Source organism: Rhagoletis pomonella, unplaced genomic scaffold (assembly GCF_013731165.1).
Source record: "Rhagoletis pomonella isolate Grant_MI unplaced genomic scaffold, Rhpom_1.0 Rhpom_scaffold_00004, whole genome shotgun sequence".
Taxonomy (NCBI): Eukaryota; Metazoa; Arthropoda; class Insecta; order Diptera; family Tephritidae; genus Rhagoletis; species Rhagoletis pomonella.
In genome coordinates this window covers 55,127,770-55,145,998 of record NW_023458558.1, presented here as the reverse complement: position 1 = coordinate 55,145,998, position 18,229 = coordinate 55,127,770, and the positions used below count along the sequence as shown (strand labels likewise).

General features: G+C 34.5%; 1 protein-coding gene across 3 annotated transcripts in view; it reads right to left on the bottom strand.

Moving 5' to 3' along the window:
- Positions 1-18,229, bottom strand: part of LOC118737825 (endoplasmic reticulum aminopeptidase 2) — an 84,608-nt gene that overhangs the window by 16,383 nt on the left and 49,996 nt on the right. The window contains exons 1-3 of one of the 3 annotated variants that reach the window (XM_036468604.1): positions 15,783-16,748; positions 8,733-9,204; positions 5,415-5,552 (exon numbers count right to left, since the gene is read on the bottom strand). In XM_036468604.1, coding sequence (XP_036324497.1) covers positions 5,415-5,552; positions 8,733-8,775 — 181 coding nt within the window. In that variant the 5' untranslated portion in view covers positions 8,776-9,204; positions 15,783-16,748. Of the gene's footprint in view, positions 1-5,414; positions 5,553-8,732; positions 10,633-15,782; positions 16,749-18,229 lie in introns of those variants that run through there. The other 2 variants (XM_036468605.1, XM_036468603.1) reach the window with 2 other exon arrangements.

Genomic DNA, 18,229 nt, shown 5'->3' with positions numbered 1-18,229 from the left:
AAATATAAACAGAAAATATATATAGAATAAATTGCATTTGATTAGCAAAAAACGTTTGCAAAATGGAAATTAAAAACATATAAATAAATATTCATATCGTATTTTATGTATATAAGAATGAATGGTTAATTATTTTAAAATATAGTACACAAATGTTTGTATGTATGCATGTAGTCGTCTATGTGTGCCTTTTTTAATATATGTATATATGTACTTGTACATACTTGCATAGGAATTATTATTTTTTTTACGATTTCTGTGTAAACCCTGAACATGAGGCTGAAAAAGGCAGCAAGACTTTAAATGGAGTGTCTCTACTTGAGAGTATAGCATAACGTGTGTTCGGGCCTCACGGAAGTATTCAAAGGAATTTTTCAGTAAAATTTTTATAAAAAAAAAACTTCAAGTTCTAAATGTGATGTCACTTTTTCATTTTCATCCAAGGCGAATTCATATAAGGTGTTAGCGGTAGTATAAAAATAAAAACTTATATGTATTTTGCTTTCGCTTTCGGTACACAAACGTAAATTTTCAGCTATTCTTCGCTCAAGGAAGAAGAAGGAAAGATAATTTCAACACAATCACTTTCTCGCTCACTCATAAGAAACTTTGAAACATTTGTACTGGGGCGAATCAAATCAGCTGATCTAGCAACACCACCTTATATAATTATTCGACTTGTTTTCATCAAAATTCACAGGTTTGTCTGCTGTCAATAGCTGTCAAACGCAAACTAAATGAATTTAAAGTTACCGCGAAGGAAATTCAAATCAACCATCGGTCATAATAACTTGTTTAGACGAACTCAGTTTATTTTATATGTCAATCAAGCCTTTCAGTGATATTTTAATTTCCTAATTCTATTAAAAAAGAATAAAAAATAAAAATATTTCTACCTTTTGTGCTTGTAGAACACACAGAGAAAAACTATGCCATAAAATCATTAAGGAATATGTTTTATGGAAAATAAAGAAACTACACTCTCGGCATAGTGACCGAGATCTACTGAACGGAGGCTCACAGATATGTTCGATCGGATATGGCGATGACAGTTGATAAAAAAAGCTGTTAGGCTTAGAAAAGGAAAAGTAAAAGTCATAAATGCAAAATCTCAAACGGTACATTTACAATGAAATACTTGAAATGGTGCGATATCGACTAATCAGTTTAGTTGCATCTGGCCCTGACCCCATAAAACCAAGTCAAGTCAACCTCAAAAAACATCTCGGATTTTACGTGACCCAACGAACGTTGGGCCAACACTCAACTTTTGACGCACGTAAGTCCGTCACTGCTGACAGTTGTATAACCCCGCGTTAACACAAGACAATACCAATGAGGATATGCACATAACTTACACATTGTTTTAGTAAAGTAGGCATCCAGACAATGAACTGTCTTCGAAAAGCCAGAGACAGTGATGAGGACATCAAGAGAGTGGGAATATATTAGTAAAAAAAAATGTTAATGCTTTGCTATTGTATCTGAAAAATTGACTTGTGTAAACCCCAAGTTTGTGACCATAAGGAGCAGCTGATTTTTGTTAGCCGACGCAACACCTTCATTGTGGCATATCTCTACGGTACGTACGCCACTTCCTTCGCATACTTTTCCGTTATTGACGTACAAGTACCCATACTGACGGGCCTATAAGAGCTGTATACTGATTTAGAAAATTTTTATAGAAGAAAATTTATTTTCCATTTCTTGTACGTCTTTTTATATAAATTTCGCTTTTTTTTGAGAGCTGCAGGTAGCCCTTTTTCAAAAATTTCACAGAAAATAACTTGCAGTAAAATCGGAGTACATTGTTGAAAGCGGCCTCAACTTTCAAGAAGCTAGCTGAGGTATATCTATATATTCAAGTGATTTTTCAAGGACTCTCTCCCTACCTGGAGACGGCTGTCCATCAATTAACCCCTCCGGGTGCTTTTAGGAGGAAAGATGAAAAGCTTAATGAGTTAAAATCCTCACTTCTATGCTTTAGGTATAGATATTACTCCGGCCAACTCCAAGCTTTGGGTATATAACCATCTGATACACATCTTGTAAAGATACTGAAGGCATAACCTAATTGGCTGCTGGGCATTTGGTTCATCATTACTTCCAATCGATAATAGCATCAGTCGCATCGAATGATACCAGACAATCGTTAGTTTATACTAAAAATTGTACCAAGAATAGACTTCGCAGACAATATTTTGTCTTCCATCTTCTCGATCTTCGCTCGTCGGAAATTACTCGAAACCGAGCAAAAAAATATTTTAATTTTAGTTCAGTACAGTACGCTTGAGTTTTAGTTTTTTTGTGACGAGAGCCGAATGTCCAAGACACGCAAGTTTATTGATTAAGTTATGCCCTTGAGAAGGTTAAAATTAAAAAAAAAAATGCTTTGCCGCGCCTTCCCATGACAACGGTTGCACCTTTAAACAACAGTAATTAAAAGTTTCTCTCTGATGCATCTATCGTTTGAGACTTGGCAACGTCCTACGCTGTGTGCAAACACACTCGCTTGCCGATGCAACTACAGCCAAGCATGCAATTTGCCCCGTCAGTTGTTGTCAATTCAATTAACATCCCCATATTAAACGCCATTAAATATGCAATGATAACTTTATGTTTGTGCTTTGCATAAATTAAGTTATTTTTTCTTCTTTACTCCTTTTTTGCGTTTTTTTTTAATTTTTTCTATTGTTGCATTAATTACTTTTTTTTCTCTTGGCTACAAAGCGTAGCTGCTTTAATTGAGTTGATGTACAAGCCAACCCCTTTATATACAAAAAACCGTTATGTTGGATCTTTGCACATAAATGTTCCATATATATACGTAGACGTGTATGTGTGTGTTGAAGTAGTTTAAAAGCTCTTATGTGGGCGGCATTGGCGGTTTAACAAGGTAAACCAGTTGGTAAATCAGTGTAATATAGTGACACAAAGGCCCTTTGTATAATTTGTTTAATTGAAGCTGATGCTGCACGCAAGCACACACATGTCTACACACACAAAAGTAGCTTACATACATACTACATATGTATGTTTGAAAAATATATGTACAAGTTTACAGATAACCACAAATTGAAAATGCATTATAGCTAGAACTTTCCAGTGGTTTCAAGCTTACGATTCACTTATTAATAGATTTAGCAAGTTTCCGTTTTTAATAAAAACGATATTCATGTACAAATGCAATAACGACTCTAAAGTGAGAATAAATAGAATAAATGCTACATATATACATAGTAGTTCTACTACTTCAAAATTACTCAAAACTTCTTGGAACTAAACTTTCTCAGTAACCAAAATTTCACAAAGATTTTTGTGGTAGCTCTGCTCGAAGCAAAAATTTATGTCAATCAAAATGACAACCGTGACATTCTAGTACAAAGAGATTTTCAATTTTGACCACTACTCAATCTATAAAACGCCGAGAACCCATCATGAAGCTACCAAGACGGCTAATATCTATCTACGAGAACTCCTCAGGTTGGTTAAAAAGTGCGAAATTCCAATCGATTTTAAACTAACTTTCTGACAAGCTAGAGACTTGAAAATTTGAGCATAATTCCAATCACGATGACATTGCAATTTAAAATATTAATTGATGCCCTAAATGGTCTAGGGTGGTCCAATCACAGTAAAAGTTATGGCTAACATAATAATATAATTTTTATAATTGAATGGTTTATACTAAAAAAAATGATATTTGAGTAAGGAAAGTTCATTACAACTTTGTACGAAATTGTCAGATTTATGCAAAATAAAAGCAACTGAAGTCAGACGAATTTTATTCAACTAAAACTGATTGAGATATTTGTTCAGTTAGGCATTTTTTTTCTTATAACTTTTATTTTTGTTGTAGGTTCACATGATAATATAGCACTTGGTAGATAAAACAAAGAAAAAATGTAGCTATGGATAAAAATCCAGATAATTTGCAAAAAGGTCCAGATTTAAAAGAAACACCAAACCTAAAATTATACTGTGGACTTTATCTTCGTTTTAAATTGTAACGATTTTCCAGTTTAGTAAGGTTTTCTTCATCTAGCAGCTTCTTCACAGCATCTTTACTTCTCCGCCTAAACCCCTATGCCGCAAAAACTTGACTTTATATGCTACAATGATGGCAGCTATCGGTTATGGTTGAGACTAGAGCTTGGATTTGTATGTAAAAAGTAAGCCTAAAAATATCCACCATTAAAACTATAAGCGTAATAATATTATTATCTTAATAATAATACACAGTGACTCAAACAAATGAACAGGTGCAGATTTTATTTTTAATATTCATAATGTTTTTCTAGTTACATTTTTTTCTATAAAAAAATACCGTCCAAGCTTTAACCAAAAGCATATAATTCACAGTCTCAAACTTTAAACAAAATTTAGGAAAATTCAACAAATTTTCATCAAAATTACAAATTTTTAATCTGAATCTTTAGAGCATTTTTGAGCCCGCAGTTTTATAGACCATACAATTTTAGTTTAAAGAACTGCAAGTTTCAAACGGCTAAAAACCCCGTAGATTTTTGATTTTTTTTTTCTTTTGGTGACCGATTTTCGCACTTTTTTCCGTATAAGCATGAATTTTATATGAAACAAAATTTCAAAAAATCAACACCAGCTTTTGTAAATTGCACTTGTTATATACAAAATTGCAAAAGCGAGTCTCAAAAAAAATCTTAAAAATATACGCGATTTTTTAGCCAATTGCTAATTGCGCTTCCTGCAACTAAAATTGTAGGGGCTATAAAATTGCATACCCAAGAATTTTTTAAGATACAGATTAAATTTGACACTGTGATTTATATGGTTTTGGTTAAAGATTGGAGTGTATTTTTAGAAAAAAAAAATTTACTCCAAAAAAATACGCATATTAAAGTCACTGTATAACTTAAGTGAATCGCCTTGCCTAGAACCCACTTTGGTTTCAAACAACGCAGAGAGGTCCTTCACAATTTGGACGGTGCGGAAGGTTGTGTTAAACCTCACTCTGCATAGTCGTATTCGTTTTGCGGAGATGCCAAATTGTGCAGTTCTCGAGACAATTTTTACTTCATAAAAGTTCCGCCCCAGCCGTGCCTTAAAACCGTTCAAAAACCCCAAATCAGATATAGGAAAATTTTAAAAGGCATGATCTTCCAATGATTCGAAAATTCACCCGTTTGAAACTAGTAGATTTCCCTACACAAAAATTGTATGAAATCTATGTAAGTAAGTATGTATTTTGTACATATAAATGTTGATATGTAATATTGTATGTAAAGTTTGTGTATGCATAGGTAAAAAATGAGATAAAAGACATGAGTGTGATGAACGTATAACCACATAAACACAAATATCATTCACCGCAATCCACACCTGCGTTCAAAATATTCACACACACATACATACATATGTATATACTTTCAACCTACCATTTTGTGGTCCAGCATAGGCGATTATTAATGCTGTTAGCAGCAGCGAACCCAAAACGATACCAGCAACCAGTAGCGCGCGTCTTTGTGAGCAAACAGCGACCCCTTGACGCGTCTGTCGACCGCTAGATTCGCCACCTGTAAATTTAATTAAAAAGTTTATTTATTTAGTGTTTTTGTTTTAGTTGAATTTGTGATAGAAGACAACAAAATAGGAGTAAATAAAATTAAGTTCCGACGATTCAACAAGCCATAGCAATAAGCTGAAAGCAATGCTGAGTGAACTCTTCATCCAGCATCAATAACTCAATAGTAAAAACGAAAAAAAAAGTCGCGACGCAAAAGATGACTTAGACTCTTTTTTATGGATTCGTCAACTTGTTTTGCCTTTTCCGACTTTATGCTCTTTTTTCATTAACTTTTTTTTACATTTTTTTTTTTTGAGGCATCTTACTTGCAAAATAACTCTTTAATCAACTTTTTGAAGTGAAACTTCTTTACGTTCGATTGGGAGTAAATGCAAACATCGATGTAACCAAAAAGCGACACACTCGTTGAGCTCTAATTTCAAACGAAAAATCGGCAAAAGAAGGTAGGGGATGGCGGCGTTGGCTGGTCACAATTAAGATTATGATTATGAATAAGGTCGAGATTAAACCAAGGCGAAATCATATAAGATGATATTGCAAGAACAGCTGATTTGATTCGCCTCGGTACACGTATGTCAAAACTTCTCATTTCGCTTCAGTGAGCGAGTAAGAAAGTGAGACTTTAGGAATTTTCTCTCCCTCCTTGAATTCCTTGTGCGAAGAGTATCTGAAATTTGATATTTGTAACCCAAGAGCAAAAACAAATATTAGTACCATGCTGTTTAGAAAAATATTTTAAGCCAAATAAGAAAATCTTAAATCCTCAATTTTACAGAAAATATCCCCCTATTCGGAAATGCAGCAAACCAAAGCATCAGTGTCTTTTACATCTAAACTATAATTGCTGGAAAAGCCCAATCTAACCGCGTATGGTTTAAAAACAAAGTGAGACTGATGCTTTGTTTTGTTGCAATTCCGAATAGCCCCTATTTTTAATTAATTCAAAACCATTAGCAATTACCTCACTACTAGCACTGAAACTGGTTTAAACTTTACTCCACGGTGATTTCAAAAATTAAATCGATTTTTGTACCGACTACAAACTTTGAAAACCCCGGGCTGTGATCCCGCTAATTTCTTTTATTAGGGTTACTTCCAAAATTTAGGTAAATTTTTTACCGGTTATCAATTTCGAAACATGCGAATTTTTAGTACCGGCTAGCCATTTAAAAAGCGGAGTGGTCCGCCCATTTTTAAATTTATATTGGTCGGAAACTGCGCTCGAACCCGTGCCCTGCGGAATGGTAGCGCGCACAGCTGACCACTACACCACAGCGGGGGCTTTTTAATTTAATTAAAAAAAATTTATTTTACATAAAGTTTCCTCAGTGCAGTAATTTTTGAAATATCGCAGTTTCCATTTTTTTTAAATACCTTAATATGGAAGGTGGGCGTGGTTATTAACCAGTTTCAAAATTTTCCATCACTTCCATCAAAAAAATTGATTTCAGCGATGCGGTAATTGCTAATAGTTTTTATTTAATTAAAAATATTTCCTATCAAGTTGAGAGGTACACATTTTTTTCTTTCGATTAAAATATTTTTCTGAGCAGCAGGGTACAATTTGTATCCTGTGTGCAATTTTTTCCAGGTATCCCTAGACTGTCAATTATAAACACAAAAATATCTAAATATCTTAAAAGCACAAACTTAAGACTGAATATTTTTTCTACTAAAATTAATATTTTTATCAGATTGCTTTCTAAAGCAGACGTATAAAACATAAATTTAGCCACTCTAACTAATTATAATTTCAATATTACCGCGCGCGGTAAATATGGAAGTTTTGGATCCCCTACCAATCTTTTTCCCCTTAACATATTTCAAAGAGGTTACGAGTACGAATGCCGTCAGCGGTTTTTGGTTTTTGCTAGTTACGAAAAAACATCTGTGAAGTGCAGAACCAAATTAAACGACGAAGAAAATTGATTCAGGTTGAACATTTAAAGACAAATTCATAAAGCGGCTGTAGCTGAGTGTGTAGAGATGATTGCTATTATTTGCTATTCCGTCAGAGGCAAAGTGTTAAAATGGTTACAAAAATATTTATTAATTATGAAAAATAATCTGTGAAGTGCAGAACATAAGCGAATTCAAACGAAAAAATCGCCAACCAAAAGTTTTGGTTAATGTAAACGAAATCATGGTAATTATTACCAAATAATGGTAGAACAAAGCAACATCGCACAAAAAAATTTTGAAAAACAAATGTTTCTTGACAGCCGTCGGCCCTCGGCAGACAATGGCAAACCTCCTAGTGTATTTGTGCTGGGAAAAACAGCTTCTCATAAAAATACAACAAAGGCGCACACCACAAATCGGAGGAGAAGCTCGGCCAAACACAAACTTTTGTTTAAGCGCCAGTGTATTATTATTACTAATTGTAGAAAATATCAACCAAGGCATTGTTAATATTAAACAAAAATTATGGTTTTGGTAATATTAACCAATTTTTGGTTGTTTTTTCTCTCAGTGTAACTTAAAACGTAGAAAATCCAGATTAAACAGACTTCGACGTGGCAATAAGTTACGTTAACTTTCGCCTGTCCAAATATAAGCAATACCGATCTAAGTGAATTTTTATGTGGCAGCTTTAAGTTACCTGACCTTGACCCTTATCTAGTGACAAGAGCTGAATACCATAAAGGGCGTTGCAAACAGTGGTTCCTAATTATTTTGAATTATTATCAAAAATATTTGTAAAATTTTGAAAGCTTTAATAACCGAAATAAACCTGCATTTATTTGAATTTATGTTTTCAAATTTGCCGTCTCCCAAAATCTGGCGTCCTGTGTCAGTCCCCCGAGAGCACGTAGTGTAAATCCAGGGCTGTATATAGCTCGAAGTTATTTCGAGTAGTTGTGGACAAACCTAATATTAATTACTTGTCATATGAAATTAAGTAGATATTTTTTTTGTACATCCTAAAACGACTATTGTAAATCAAATTTTTGACTATGAAAAAATATGATTTATTCTATAGAAAATGATTTTGCCTAGTAAAAAAATAAACCAGAAATTTAATGCTTAATCGAAGATATTCTTCCCCATAAAATATCTGGAAAATCCTTTGCTATGTCGTTTTTCCCATTCACTCACGATCTCTTAATTTTTAAAAGTCAAAATTTTCTCTGTGTAATAAGGAATGTATGAATGTACTTAGCTTTACCTGATAGAAAGGCACAATCATCTAAATCCGGATCATTGGTCATTTCGATGCGTTCGCGTCGCCAAACTTTCGAACCTCTCTGACCGCCGCCAACGAACGATATCTTAACGGGGCCCGCTGATCTTTGTCTTCCTGCCAATACGTACGAATTTTCACGTTATTCTTCGATACGTAGAACGAAAGGGAAAACGTTGCCGCGATTTCGTTCGTTCGACGTTTGACACGGAGATCACTTACAAAGCACGCACACAACTACAAACTTGTTACTTTGGTGCAGGGTATTCAATTTTTCCCGGTAAATTTTAGTGCAACTTCACATTTATTTTAAGCGTTATAAATGTTTTAGTAAAAGAAGCATTTCGGGAAGCATATGTGTATGTATGTATGTAGTTATAATACTTTTTTCAGATAAATTCCACTTATGTTTGTTTATTACTCTTTCTAGAAATCAGCCTAATTATAAAATAAAACACTGAAAAAAAAACAGAAACAGAATTGTGTATTCACGTTTTTAAATTGAATACCTCTAAGTCTTAATGCACTCTGATATTTTTTACACTTCGCTTATTATGAGATCTTTTGTTTTTCTTTAGATTCGTTTCGCCAATTCACTTTGAAGTGCTGCCCACAGTCAGTCGAGTCTGCCGGCAAAATGTAAACAAGTTTCAGTCAACAGAATGCTTCACAGCATAGAAATCTCGGTATTCATTATGAACGGCGGCTGCATCCTAGTTAATTCAACTCATATTTTATTCAACAACATTACACATAACAAACACTGCCGAATACAGATTTTTTGGGTGTCCTTGTGTGTCTTTGCAATGCCACCAAGCCACCCAGCAGCAAAGTCAACAACGCCTAACGCAAAAGGCAAAATAGGAGGCAATGTGCAACCCCAAGCCCAAGGTAGTCAATAACAGCAGCGGAAAAAACATAAAAATCTCATTTTATTTCGGGGTAGCTCATCGCTGCAGGCCTTCCGTTTAAAAGTGTTTCTTTAGTGCGAATCGAAATTTTCGGCGTTTCCCTCTTTCACACAATCTTTTGGCTCGACTAAATGTAAAAAGCCAAGTGCCAGCCAGCAGCACAAAAGACTTCGCCTAGACGACCGGCTCAAAAGAGCAGGCAGACAATTTGAACGGAACAAGAGCCAGACGAGCAGACACAACACAAATGCACATAGCACATCCAAGCCAACACTTGGCGCAATTGCACGCACTTGAAATTTTTCGTACAAAAACTACCACCAACGCCAACGCCAATTGCGCCTCACCCTCGAGTATACTATTTCTATATATGTATGTATGTGTGTACACAGCATCACGTCGACTATCCCCATCACCATAATTGTCCTTATCAAAGCATATTTTTGCCGGCATCTCTGCCCTCGTTGCTGTTTCAACTCAGCCGCATTAAGGTTAGTAGTAATCGTGTAAGCGCACAGTTTGTTGCCGACAACACGGAAGGGACATACTCTCCGGCGAACCTTTTTTGCCCCATTCCCATTAAATAAATACTTTGGGTCCATTATTTTTTGGCACTTTTCTTGCGCATATTTTCAATGTCGCATTGAATTAATGGGAAAACGTTCTACCTTTTTGGTGAATATTTGTTGTACAACTGTACCGTACAGTGGAACATGTTTAAGTATGTGGATGGGAGTCGCCAAACATAGCCGGTAATGTAACCCAAAATTCTCTCACCGGTGTAGGTAATAATATGTTTGCACAACTGAGAAATATAGCCAAAGTCATTTAGATTACATACTTGGTGGAAAAGTAAAACATGAACATGTTACCATCTGACTATAAGTGGTTTCATTATATTCTGTCAAAAAGATTTGATCTATGGGTATTTTAGGAAAATGAAAAGCAGTATGAATGGGTTTGTGTATGCATCAATATTGTTTTCTACTTTTTAGTACATTTATATATTTAGAGATTTAGATTTATATATTAAAAACTTTTTTATTTTATTCATTTTTTGAATTAATTTTGTTTTGATCTCTAGATCTTATTGTTTAAAAAAATATATGTAGTTTTTTATTTAATTTAATTTTTAGAACTTATTTTATGTATTTTTTTCTTATTAAAAATTTGTTTCCTCAGTTTAATTGTCTTTTAATTTTTAGATGTTTAGATGTTTGTTTCAATAAGGAGAATACATTTTTAATTTCATTTAATTTTTACGAACTTATTTATTTTTGCCTTTTTGCAATTATCGTTTTTCCTTTTAATTTTCAGATTTTATCGCTTAAAGGAGAAATATATTTATTTTGATTTAATTTAATTTTTAGAAATTTATTTTTTTCTAATATAATTTTCTTTTAACTTTAAACCTTTGTTTTTTTAAAAAGAAAAATATAGTTATTTCATTTAATTTTTAGGATATAATTTTATTCGTTTTGTCTTTTTTAATTTTTAGATGTTATTTATAAAAAATCTTTTTTTTTAAATGCAATTTTCTTTGTTTATTTATTTATTTTTCTTTTTCAAGTTTCATTTTTATATTTTTTTTAATTTTATTTAATTTTTTAAAATATGTTTTTTTTTGTTTTATTTGCATTTTAACTTCTTTTAATTAATTTTTTTTTTTAATTAGTTTTTATGGTTTTAACATGGAGCAGTTTATGTTTTTTTTTAATTCTATTTAATTTTTAATAAATTTGTTTATAAATGCAAATAGCATAACGCTAAGTCCTCCTCGTTAGCAGATCTTTAAATACTAAGTCTTTCGAAAGACTGTAAAAAGCTTTGAAGATACTTGCCAGAATTGATAATTGTCTTACGAATGAATTTGGTCTTAGAAGGATTGAGGGTATTCATAAGTTTTCATTAAATTTGGACGGACAAGGCTAAAAATGTCTGGGGCCTTGCGACTACAGCTGCCATGTAAAGCCGCGGTGGATGAGCATCTAGCCACAATTACGCCCCGACGGAAGTAAATGACGCAACATACAGGGATCGCTTTTATGAGCGGTTGGAGAACACATACGAGCGCTGGCCCCGACACGGTATCAAAATCGTGCTTGGCGTTTTCAATGCTAGGTTGGGCAAGGAAGGGGTATTTGGCCCCACTGTCGGAAAATTCTGACAACTGAGGTTGACCGACTTCGCCGGGATCGAAAGTAATGCATAGAAAGATCCGTCAATTTACTTGGCTGTCTCCAGATTGAAAAAAACGAGAAACCAAATCGATCATGTTGTGATAGACGGAAGGCACGATCCTAGTGCTTTAGACGTACGTACACTTCGAGGCCCAGACATCGACTCAAATCACTGTTTTTTAGCAGCTAATGTCCGCATGCGCCATGGCAGTGTGACGAAAGTTCGACGTGGATAAGCTGCAGTCACAGCGAACAGCCAAGAAATGTCTCGCTACTGCGGAGGAAGTAGATGGATACTACCGCCCATGTAGGAACAACTGGTATGACGAGGAGTGTCATAATGCTGTTGCAGAGAACATATATTTTATTCCTACAGACTACAGGAAGTCCAGAAGTGTTTTTGAAGGTAAGGAGTGTGTGTGTTCTCTGGTCACATTGAGCCTATGCTGTTCATTCATCACCTCGCTACGGCATCACATTCAAGGTGCAGGTTAAATGGTGTCTCCTCAGTTGAATCGCACTCGAACCTCAAAGCACACAAAAAAAAAGTAAAAAATTTGCTTTAAAGGTGAAGCAAAGCGCTTTGAATATTAGTTGGTAAATAAAAAAAAATATATTGGAAAATCCACTTAACAGGTTATTCAATTACCAAATTAGTTCAATATCCTTACAACATTGATTACAAAGCGTACAGAGTTTTAATGTATAAACTTAATTGTGTTTCTTGTTGCCGGAAATGCCTCTAACCACGTAAATACATCCATGTGTATATACATAAATGTGTATATGTATGTATGTGTGCATACTAGGGATGCCAAAATATGCGGAAAATTGCGATCCCGGAATTTCGGGATATTTTTAAAGTAATCCCGGGATCCCGCAATTCATACCGGGATTCACATTGAGACATAACTTTTATGAATACAATAATTGAAAGCAATTAAACATACCATGAAATAAAACTGTTTAAAATTTACGACAAACTGATTGTAAAACTCACATATTTATTAATGCAGAAAAATCTTAAAGTGTTAAATTTTTTTAATTGTATTAAAAAATCCAACTCATACACCGGCGATCAAAAGTGATTGTATGGTGTTTTTCGTCAAATATTTGCAATGTTTACAAGATACATTTTTTTTGTTATTTTTTATAAAAATATAGTTTCTGCTTTATCAAAACTACATTAGTCAATCTTTCAAACTTCATGCAGAATTTAGAAAAATTCTTATCTAAATTTTGAACTTTTCAATCTGAATTTTTAGAAAAATTTTGGGTATGTATTGGCTATGTAATAAAAAATAGAGCAAAAAAAAATATTTAAAAATTAATACATAATTACAAATTTTTTTTACTAAAATTACAACTATCTCTGAAAGTATTAGTCCTACATTATTTGGTATCATAACCTTTTTTGCATTAAATTTATGATCGAAGTAAGCTAAGAAATTTTTTTTGAACACATTTAACTTTAATGAACTTGGGCGAGCATAAGATATTGACCAAAATTATTCATCTTTCGCGCAGATTTCAGTTTTCAGAGCCGAATGAACCATATTTTTGGTATAAGAAATAGAAGCACAAAAAACGGATTTTCGGCCCACGCTACTGCATACCCAAAACTTTTCTAAAAATTCAGATTGAAAATTTTAAAATCTAGATACAGATAGTAATGATTAATAAAAAAAAGTTAAACAAAAAAATACAAAAACATTTTTATTCTACTCCATAAAGAAATAACGAATTTTTTCGCAATTTACTCAACATTTTGATGGCGTACGAGTCAAACGGACCTCATATTCTGATTCAGCAGGTTGAAGTACATGTTGGTAGGTTGGTCTGGTTAAAACCACACACCCCTATTCCTGGCGGTTTATTATTTCACTTAAAATGTGTACGTAAAAGCTGCAAAGCATTCAAAGCGCAGTCTTCTAATCTTGACATGAAGTTATTACATACAAAACCCTGTCGATGAAAAATATCTTTCGGCCTCAACACTTTTAGGGTGAACTGCCAAAAAGTAGTCAAAAGCCATTTGAAGAAAATGACCCCTATCTCATCCATTACAAAATATTTGAACTTCTTTTCTTCAAAAAAGGCTCAGGCTGCAATTTTAAATGTACAGTTTAAAGCTTTTTGTTAATTGTGGTCAAAAAGGCATTTTACTAAAATCATAATTCAAATTCTTAAACAAGTTCGTACTATCAATTCGATATTTAAAATTTTCGGGACGGCAAAAACACCAGGATCTCGGGACTGGCATCCCTAGTACATACATATGTACAACGTTAAAGGAGCTATTTATTTTGATTACGGCATTTCACTTTCCGCTTTGTGCTGCTGTTTTGTTTACATGCGCTCAGCATATGATTCCCTTCACCATCTAGCAATATGCGCACATGCCTACATACATATGTATGTATGTGCGTATGTATGTACTTTTATGTACATAAATATACATACGTATATGCATATATGTATTTCTATGTATTTCTGTACCGAATGCCAATGGCGGGATTTTTTCTTTAAAGAACCAAGGAAACCGCTAATAACTGTAACCACCAGAGGATTTTCGCATAACAATAAAAGAGATAGAGAGAGAGAGAAGCTAAAATTTTGCACCTAATATTTTTGCAAGAGAACAAACCAGTGTGAGAATGAGAGAGTAAGCGTCATATTCCAGTCTGCAAACAAACTCGGAGCAATGCGTAAATTATAAGCGCGATTGAGCAGGAAATTTAAAAATATAATAAAAAAAACCGAATAAATTCAAGAAAGGAAAAAAGTAGAAAAGGAAGTACAAGCTTCCAGTACTCATTTAGCACATTTCGCTTTCTCATTAACTCAGAAAAAAATGGTGTTAATAGAATGGTGGAAGCAGTAAATTGAAATGAAATCATTAAGCAAGAAGAAAGCGAAATCGCACGTACAAACACCTAACAATTTTGAAGTAAAGTAAAGTGGAAGCCTTGCGCTACACCCAGTAGCACATAAGTTATATTTTCTTTGCATGTGCATATGTACATATGTATATCGTTTTCACGCTTGCCAGTCAACTTGGTTAAAACACTGCTTAAAAGGCTTACAGTGCTTTAAGTGCTAAGCTTTTTTCAAGCTAAGCAGCACAATGCAGAGTAAGAGAGGTAGGGAGGTTGGCGTGTGGTACTTGAGTTCTAGAGCGGTGCAGCAGGCGGAAAGCACACAAATGCGCGGCGTATGTATGTCAATAGTGCGCTTTCCAATGTATTCTTTTTCACTTGTACTCATTTTTACTTTTCTTTAGCCATTGCCATTGCTGCCACAAACGCTTGCTTTATTGTATTTAAGTTTTTTTTTGTTGATTTTACTTCTTTTATTTATTAAATAGAACTCCAACGGCTTACTTTTCTTTGCATTTATGAATATATGTATATGTATGACATACACATTTAGCCTTCCAAGAGTTATATTACTTTTAGGCTCTATGTGTACATACACATGTATGTACATATGTATGTATGTACATACATATTCTAGCCTTTGCTGCTTTAATTGAACTACTTAAAGAGCTGTTAGAATTTGTTTTTCCACTTGGCCTGCCAAGTAAAGTGACCTTTCATATTTAATAAATCGCCTCAGGAAGTCACAATTAGCGAAAGCGGCGCGAATACATGCAAACTTTTACAAAGAATTGTATACGTACACTGTATACTTCATTTATGCCCGCAAGCGTCAACAGCTATTGACTACAAACAGAAACAAGTATTTTTTTAATGCCTTAAGCACCCATTATTCAAATCTATTTACTGGCATGCAAACTTCTTATACTCAAAAATATATTTTGCTAAATATAAATGCACTCGAAGCAAGATACGCTGACTAACTGGGCTTGGAAAATTCAATAACACTTGTATGCACTATTTTCTTACTGCTGTAGGTATTCACCTTAACATATGTACACATACATTCATACACTTTTTTCTTAACTTCCAAACGTTGAAGTCTCGCGGGGCGTATACGCAAAATTTTTACTTGACTTCACTTCATTCGACTGAAACATTCGATTTCACCTTTCCTGTATCGTACTCATACGCGCCGTGTGCCCCTTTCGTCAACCGCCTGCGTATACATATGTATGTTGTATGAGCGTTTTCGTTGCTGTTGCATATATTTAGGGGCGTGAAGACGCACTTGCAATCAAACGTATATTGAAAATCGAATTATCTCTTTTTTAAACGCGAAATTCATAATTTGATTGTCTGCTACAATCTATGCTTAATTTCATTTCACTCTACCCGCGCATTCATTTGTTACACTCTACGCCTCTTTCCACTTTTGTTATGCCCACACTGCGCCGCCTCAGGCATGCATCATACGCCGTGGCTGCCGTGTCTGTGGCATAGATATAATTTATAGCCCGCCCAGCGCCCAGCCGCTGTGCCGCCGAGCTATACTTGAACTTGATACTGAACAAGGCTTTTTAAAACTTGTATGTGGCTTTGTGTGTATTTTTCTTTTTTTTTTATTATTATTTGTCCCGGCGGTCTGTGGCTTGTGGCAGCGTTTTTCGTATGCAATTCGTTACGGGAATAGATTTATAAGTGTTTTTGAAGCAGCAATAATTAAAAGCAAATTTTTTTTTTTATAAAACACTGCGCGACAGCGGATTCGCGCACCGTCAATGTATTGTTTAGTTTTACAGACGTTTCCCAACTGGATGCTGTTCACTACCAGTGCCCAATGCGAAGTTCCAACTCGCTGGCTAAAGAGCGCAGCACCGAATACCTTCTGCATCTGCTACAACTCTCCAGTACTCGTACTCGGCTAAAAAAAAACGATGTGTGTTGTTCTTGTAAATATTTTTTTCCTAAACAGATTTTTTTTTTAGCGGAGCGAGAATCTTTCACCGCCTTTGCGAGTATTAGCTGGCGCAGCGCATGCGATTCGCTCGGCGATAAACTTACATCTGTTGGAAATCCCAATATTGTGCAGCGATTCACGGAGCTAATGCTTGTCTGCTGCTCACGAGAGTGCTTTCACGATGGCAGAGAGTTACTTCTCCTTTTCGTTACGCACATGCCATTGATGCAGCAATATAACTCACAAATATTTGATACACAGCCTAATAAATAACACTTTGGTAAGCTCAGAGTATGCGCGTGTTAGTGAGCAGGTTTCCAAAAGTTTCCCTCTTAGTTTGGCGCGTTATTTGCCGACGTTAACGCTGGTGTTGTTGATGAGTCGAGTGTTGGTGTTATTTCAGGTGGTTGCTTAAACTATCAAAGCTTAAAGCAACCCTCTACAGTCCCTCAACACGCAACAGCGCCGGTACTACAGGCACAATCAGCCAATATGCCTTTTATCCAATAACCCCCCTCTTGTTCATACATATGTGCATATGTATATACATATACAATGGTCGAAAAAAATATAGCCGCCCCACATATTGACAAGTTTCAACAATTTATTTATTATTTGCTATTTAACTTTAATTATTTTTTTATTAAAATATAGTTCATTCTTTCGATTATAAACACTATACCCATAGATATTATTGAAAGGCAATACGCTGCGAATGCCGCCCTAAGACTACAGGAGCTTAAAATGTGGAAAGCGGAACACAACAAAACGGATAAACACAATTTATTTTTATATGGAAGAAAACCGTAAAATCTTCGACAAAAAAAATACGAAAGTCTGTTGAATTTTTGAATAAATGTTGCACAAAGTTTGAAAATTGGATTTACACTGGTGTTGTTGAAGACAGAACTATATTTTTAGAAAAACAATAACCAAAACTAAATAAAAAACCAAAAATATATTAAAACTTGTGAAAATGTGGCTATATTTTTTTCGACTACTATATGTATATTCAAGTATATTCCATACTTTATTTATTTTGGACCACCCTAATGCGCATGCATCAACGTACATCCTTACCTAGATATGAGCCCCCCTGTTATTTGGCTCAACCATCCCAAACATCAAATGCGGCACGCAAGCTCGCAAGTATACGCTAAACACACACATATTGGTACGCTCACAATTCATAGCGTCATCGAGTTTTGAATATGCGATTCATATAAACTAGTAGTCAAACGCACTGTCCAAATTCTTTTGTAGCGAGTGCTTATGCCCTTTTGCTAATGTCAGTTTCGTTCTCGTTTGATTCTCGTTCTATTACATTTGACGTGTGCGTTTATTTTTATTACTCAATCATTAATGTTCCCTGCTTGCTATACATATGCAAATATCTATGTATATGTGTGTATAAGGGATGTTTCCAGTAATATTTATCATTACTTGTACTTTGCTACCTTTTTAGCGCCACAGCGATTTATTGTTTTGGGGGATTCCTCATAATATGCGAATGACAATTTAAATATGTTTGCGCTATAAATTCCATGGTGGA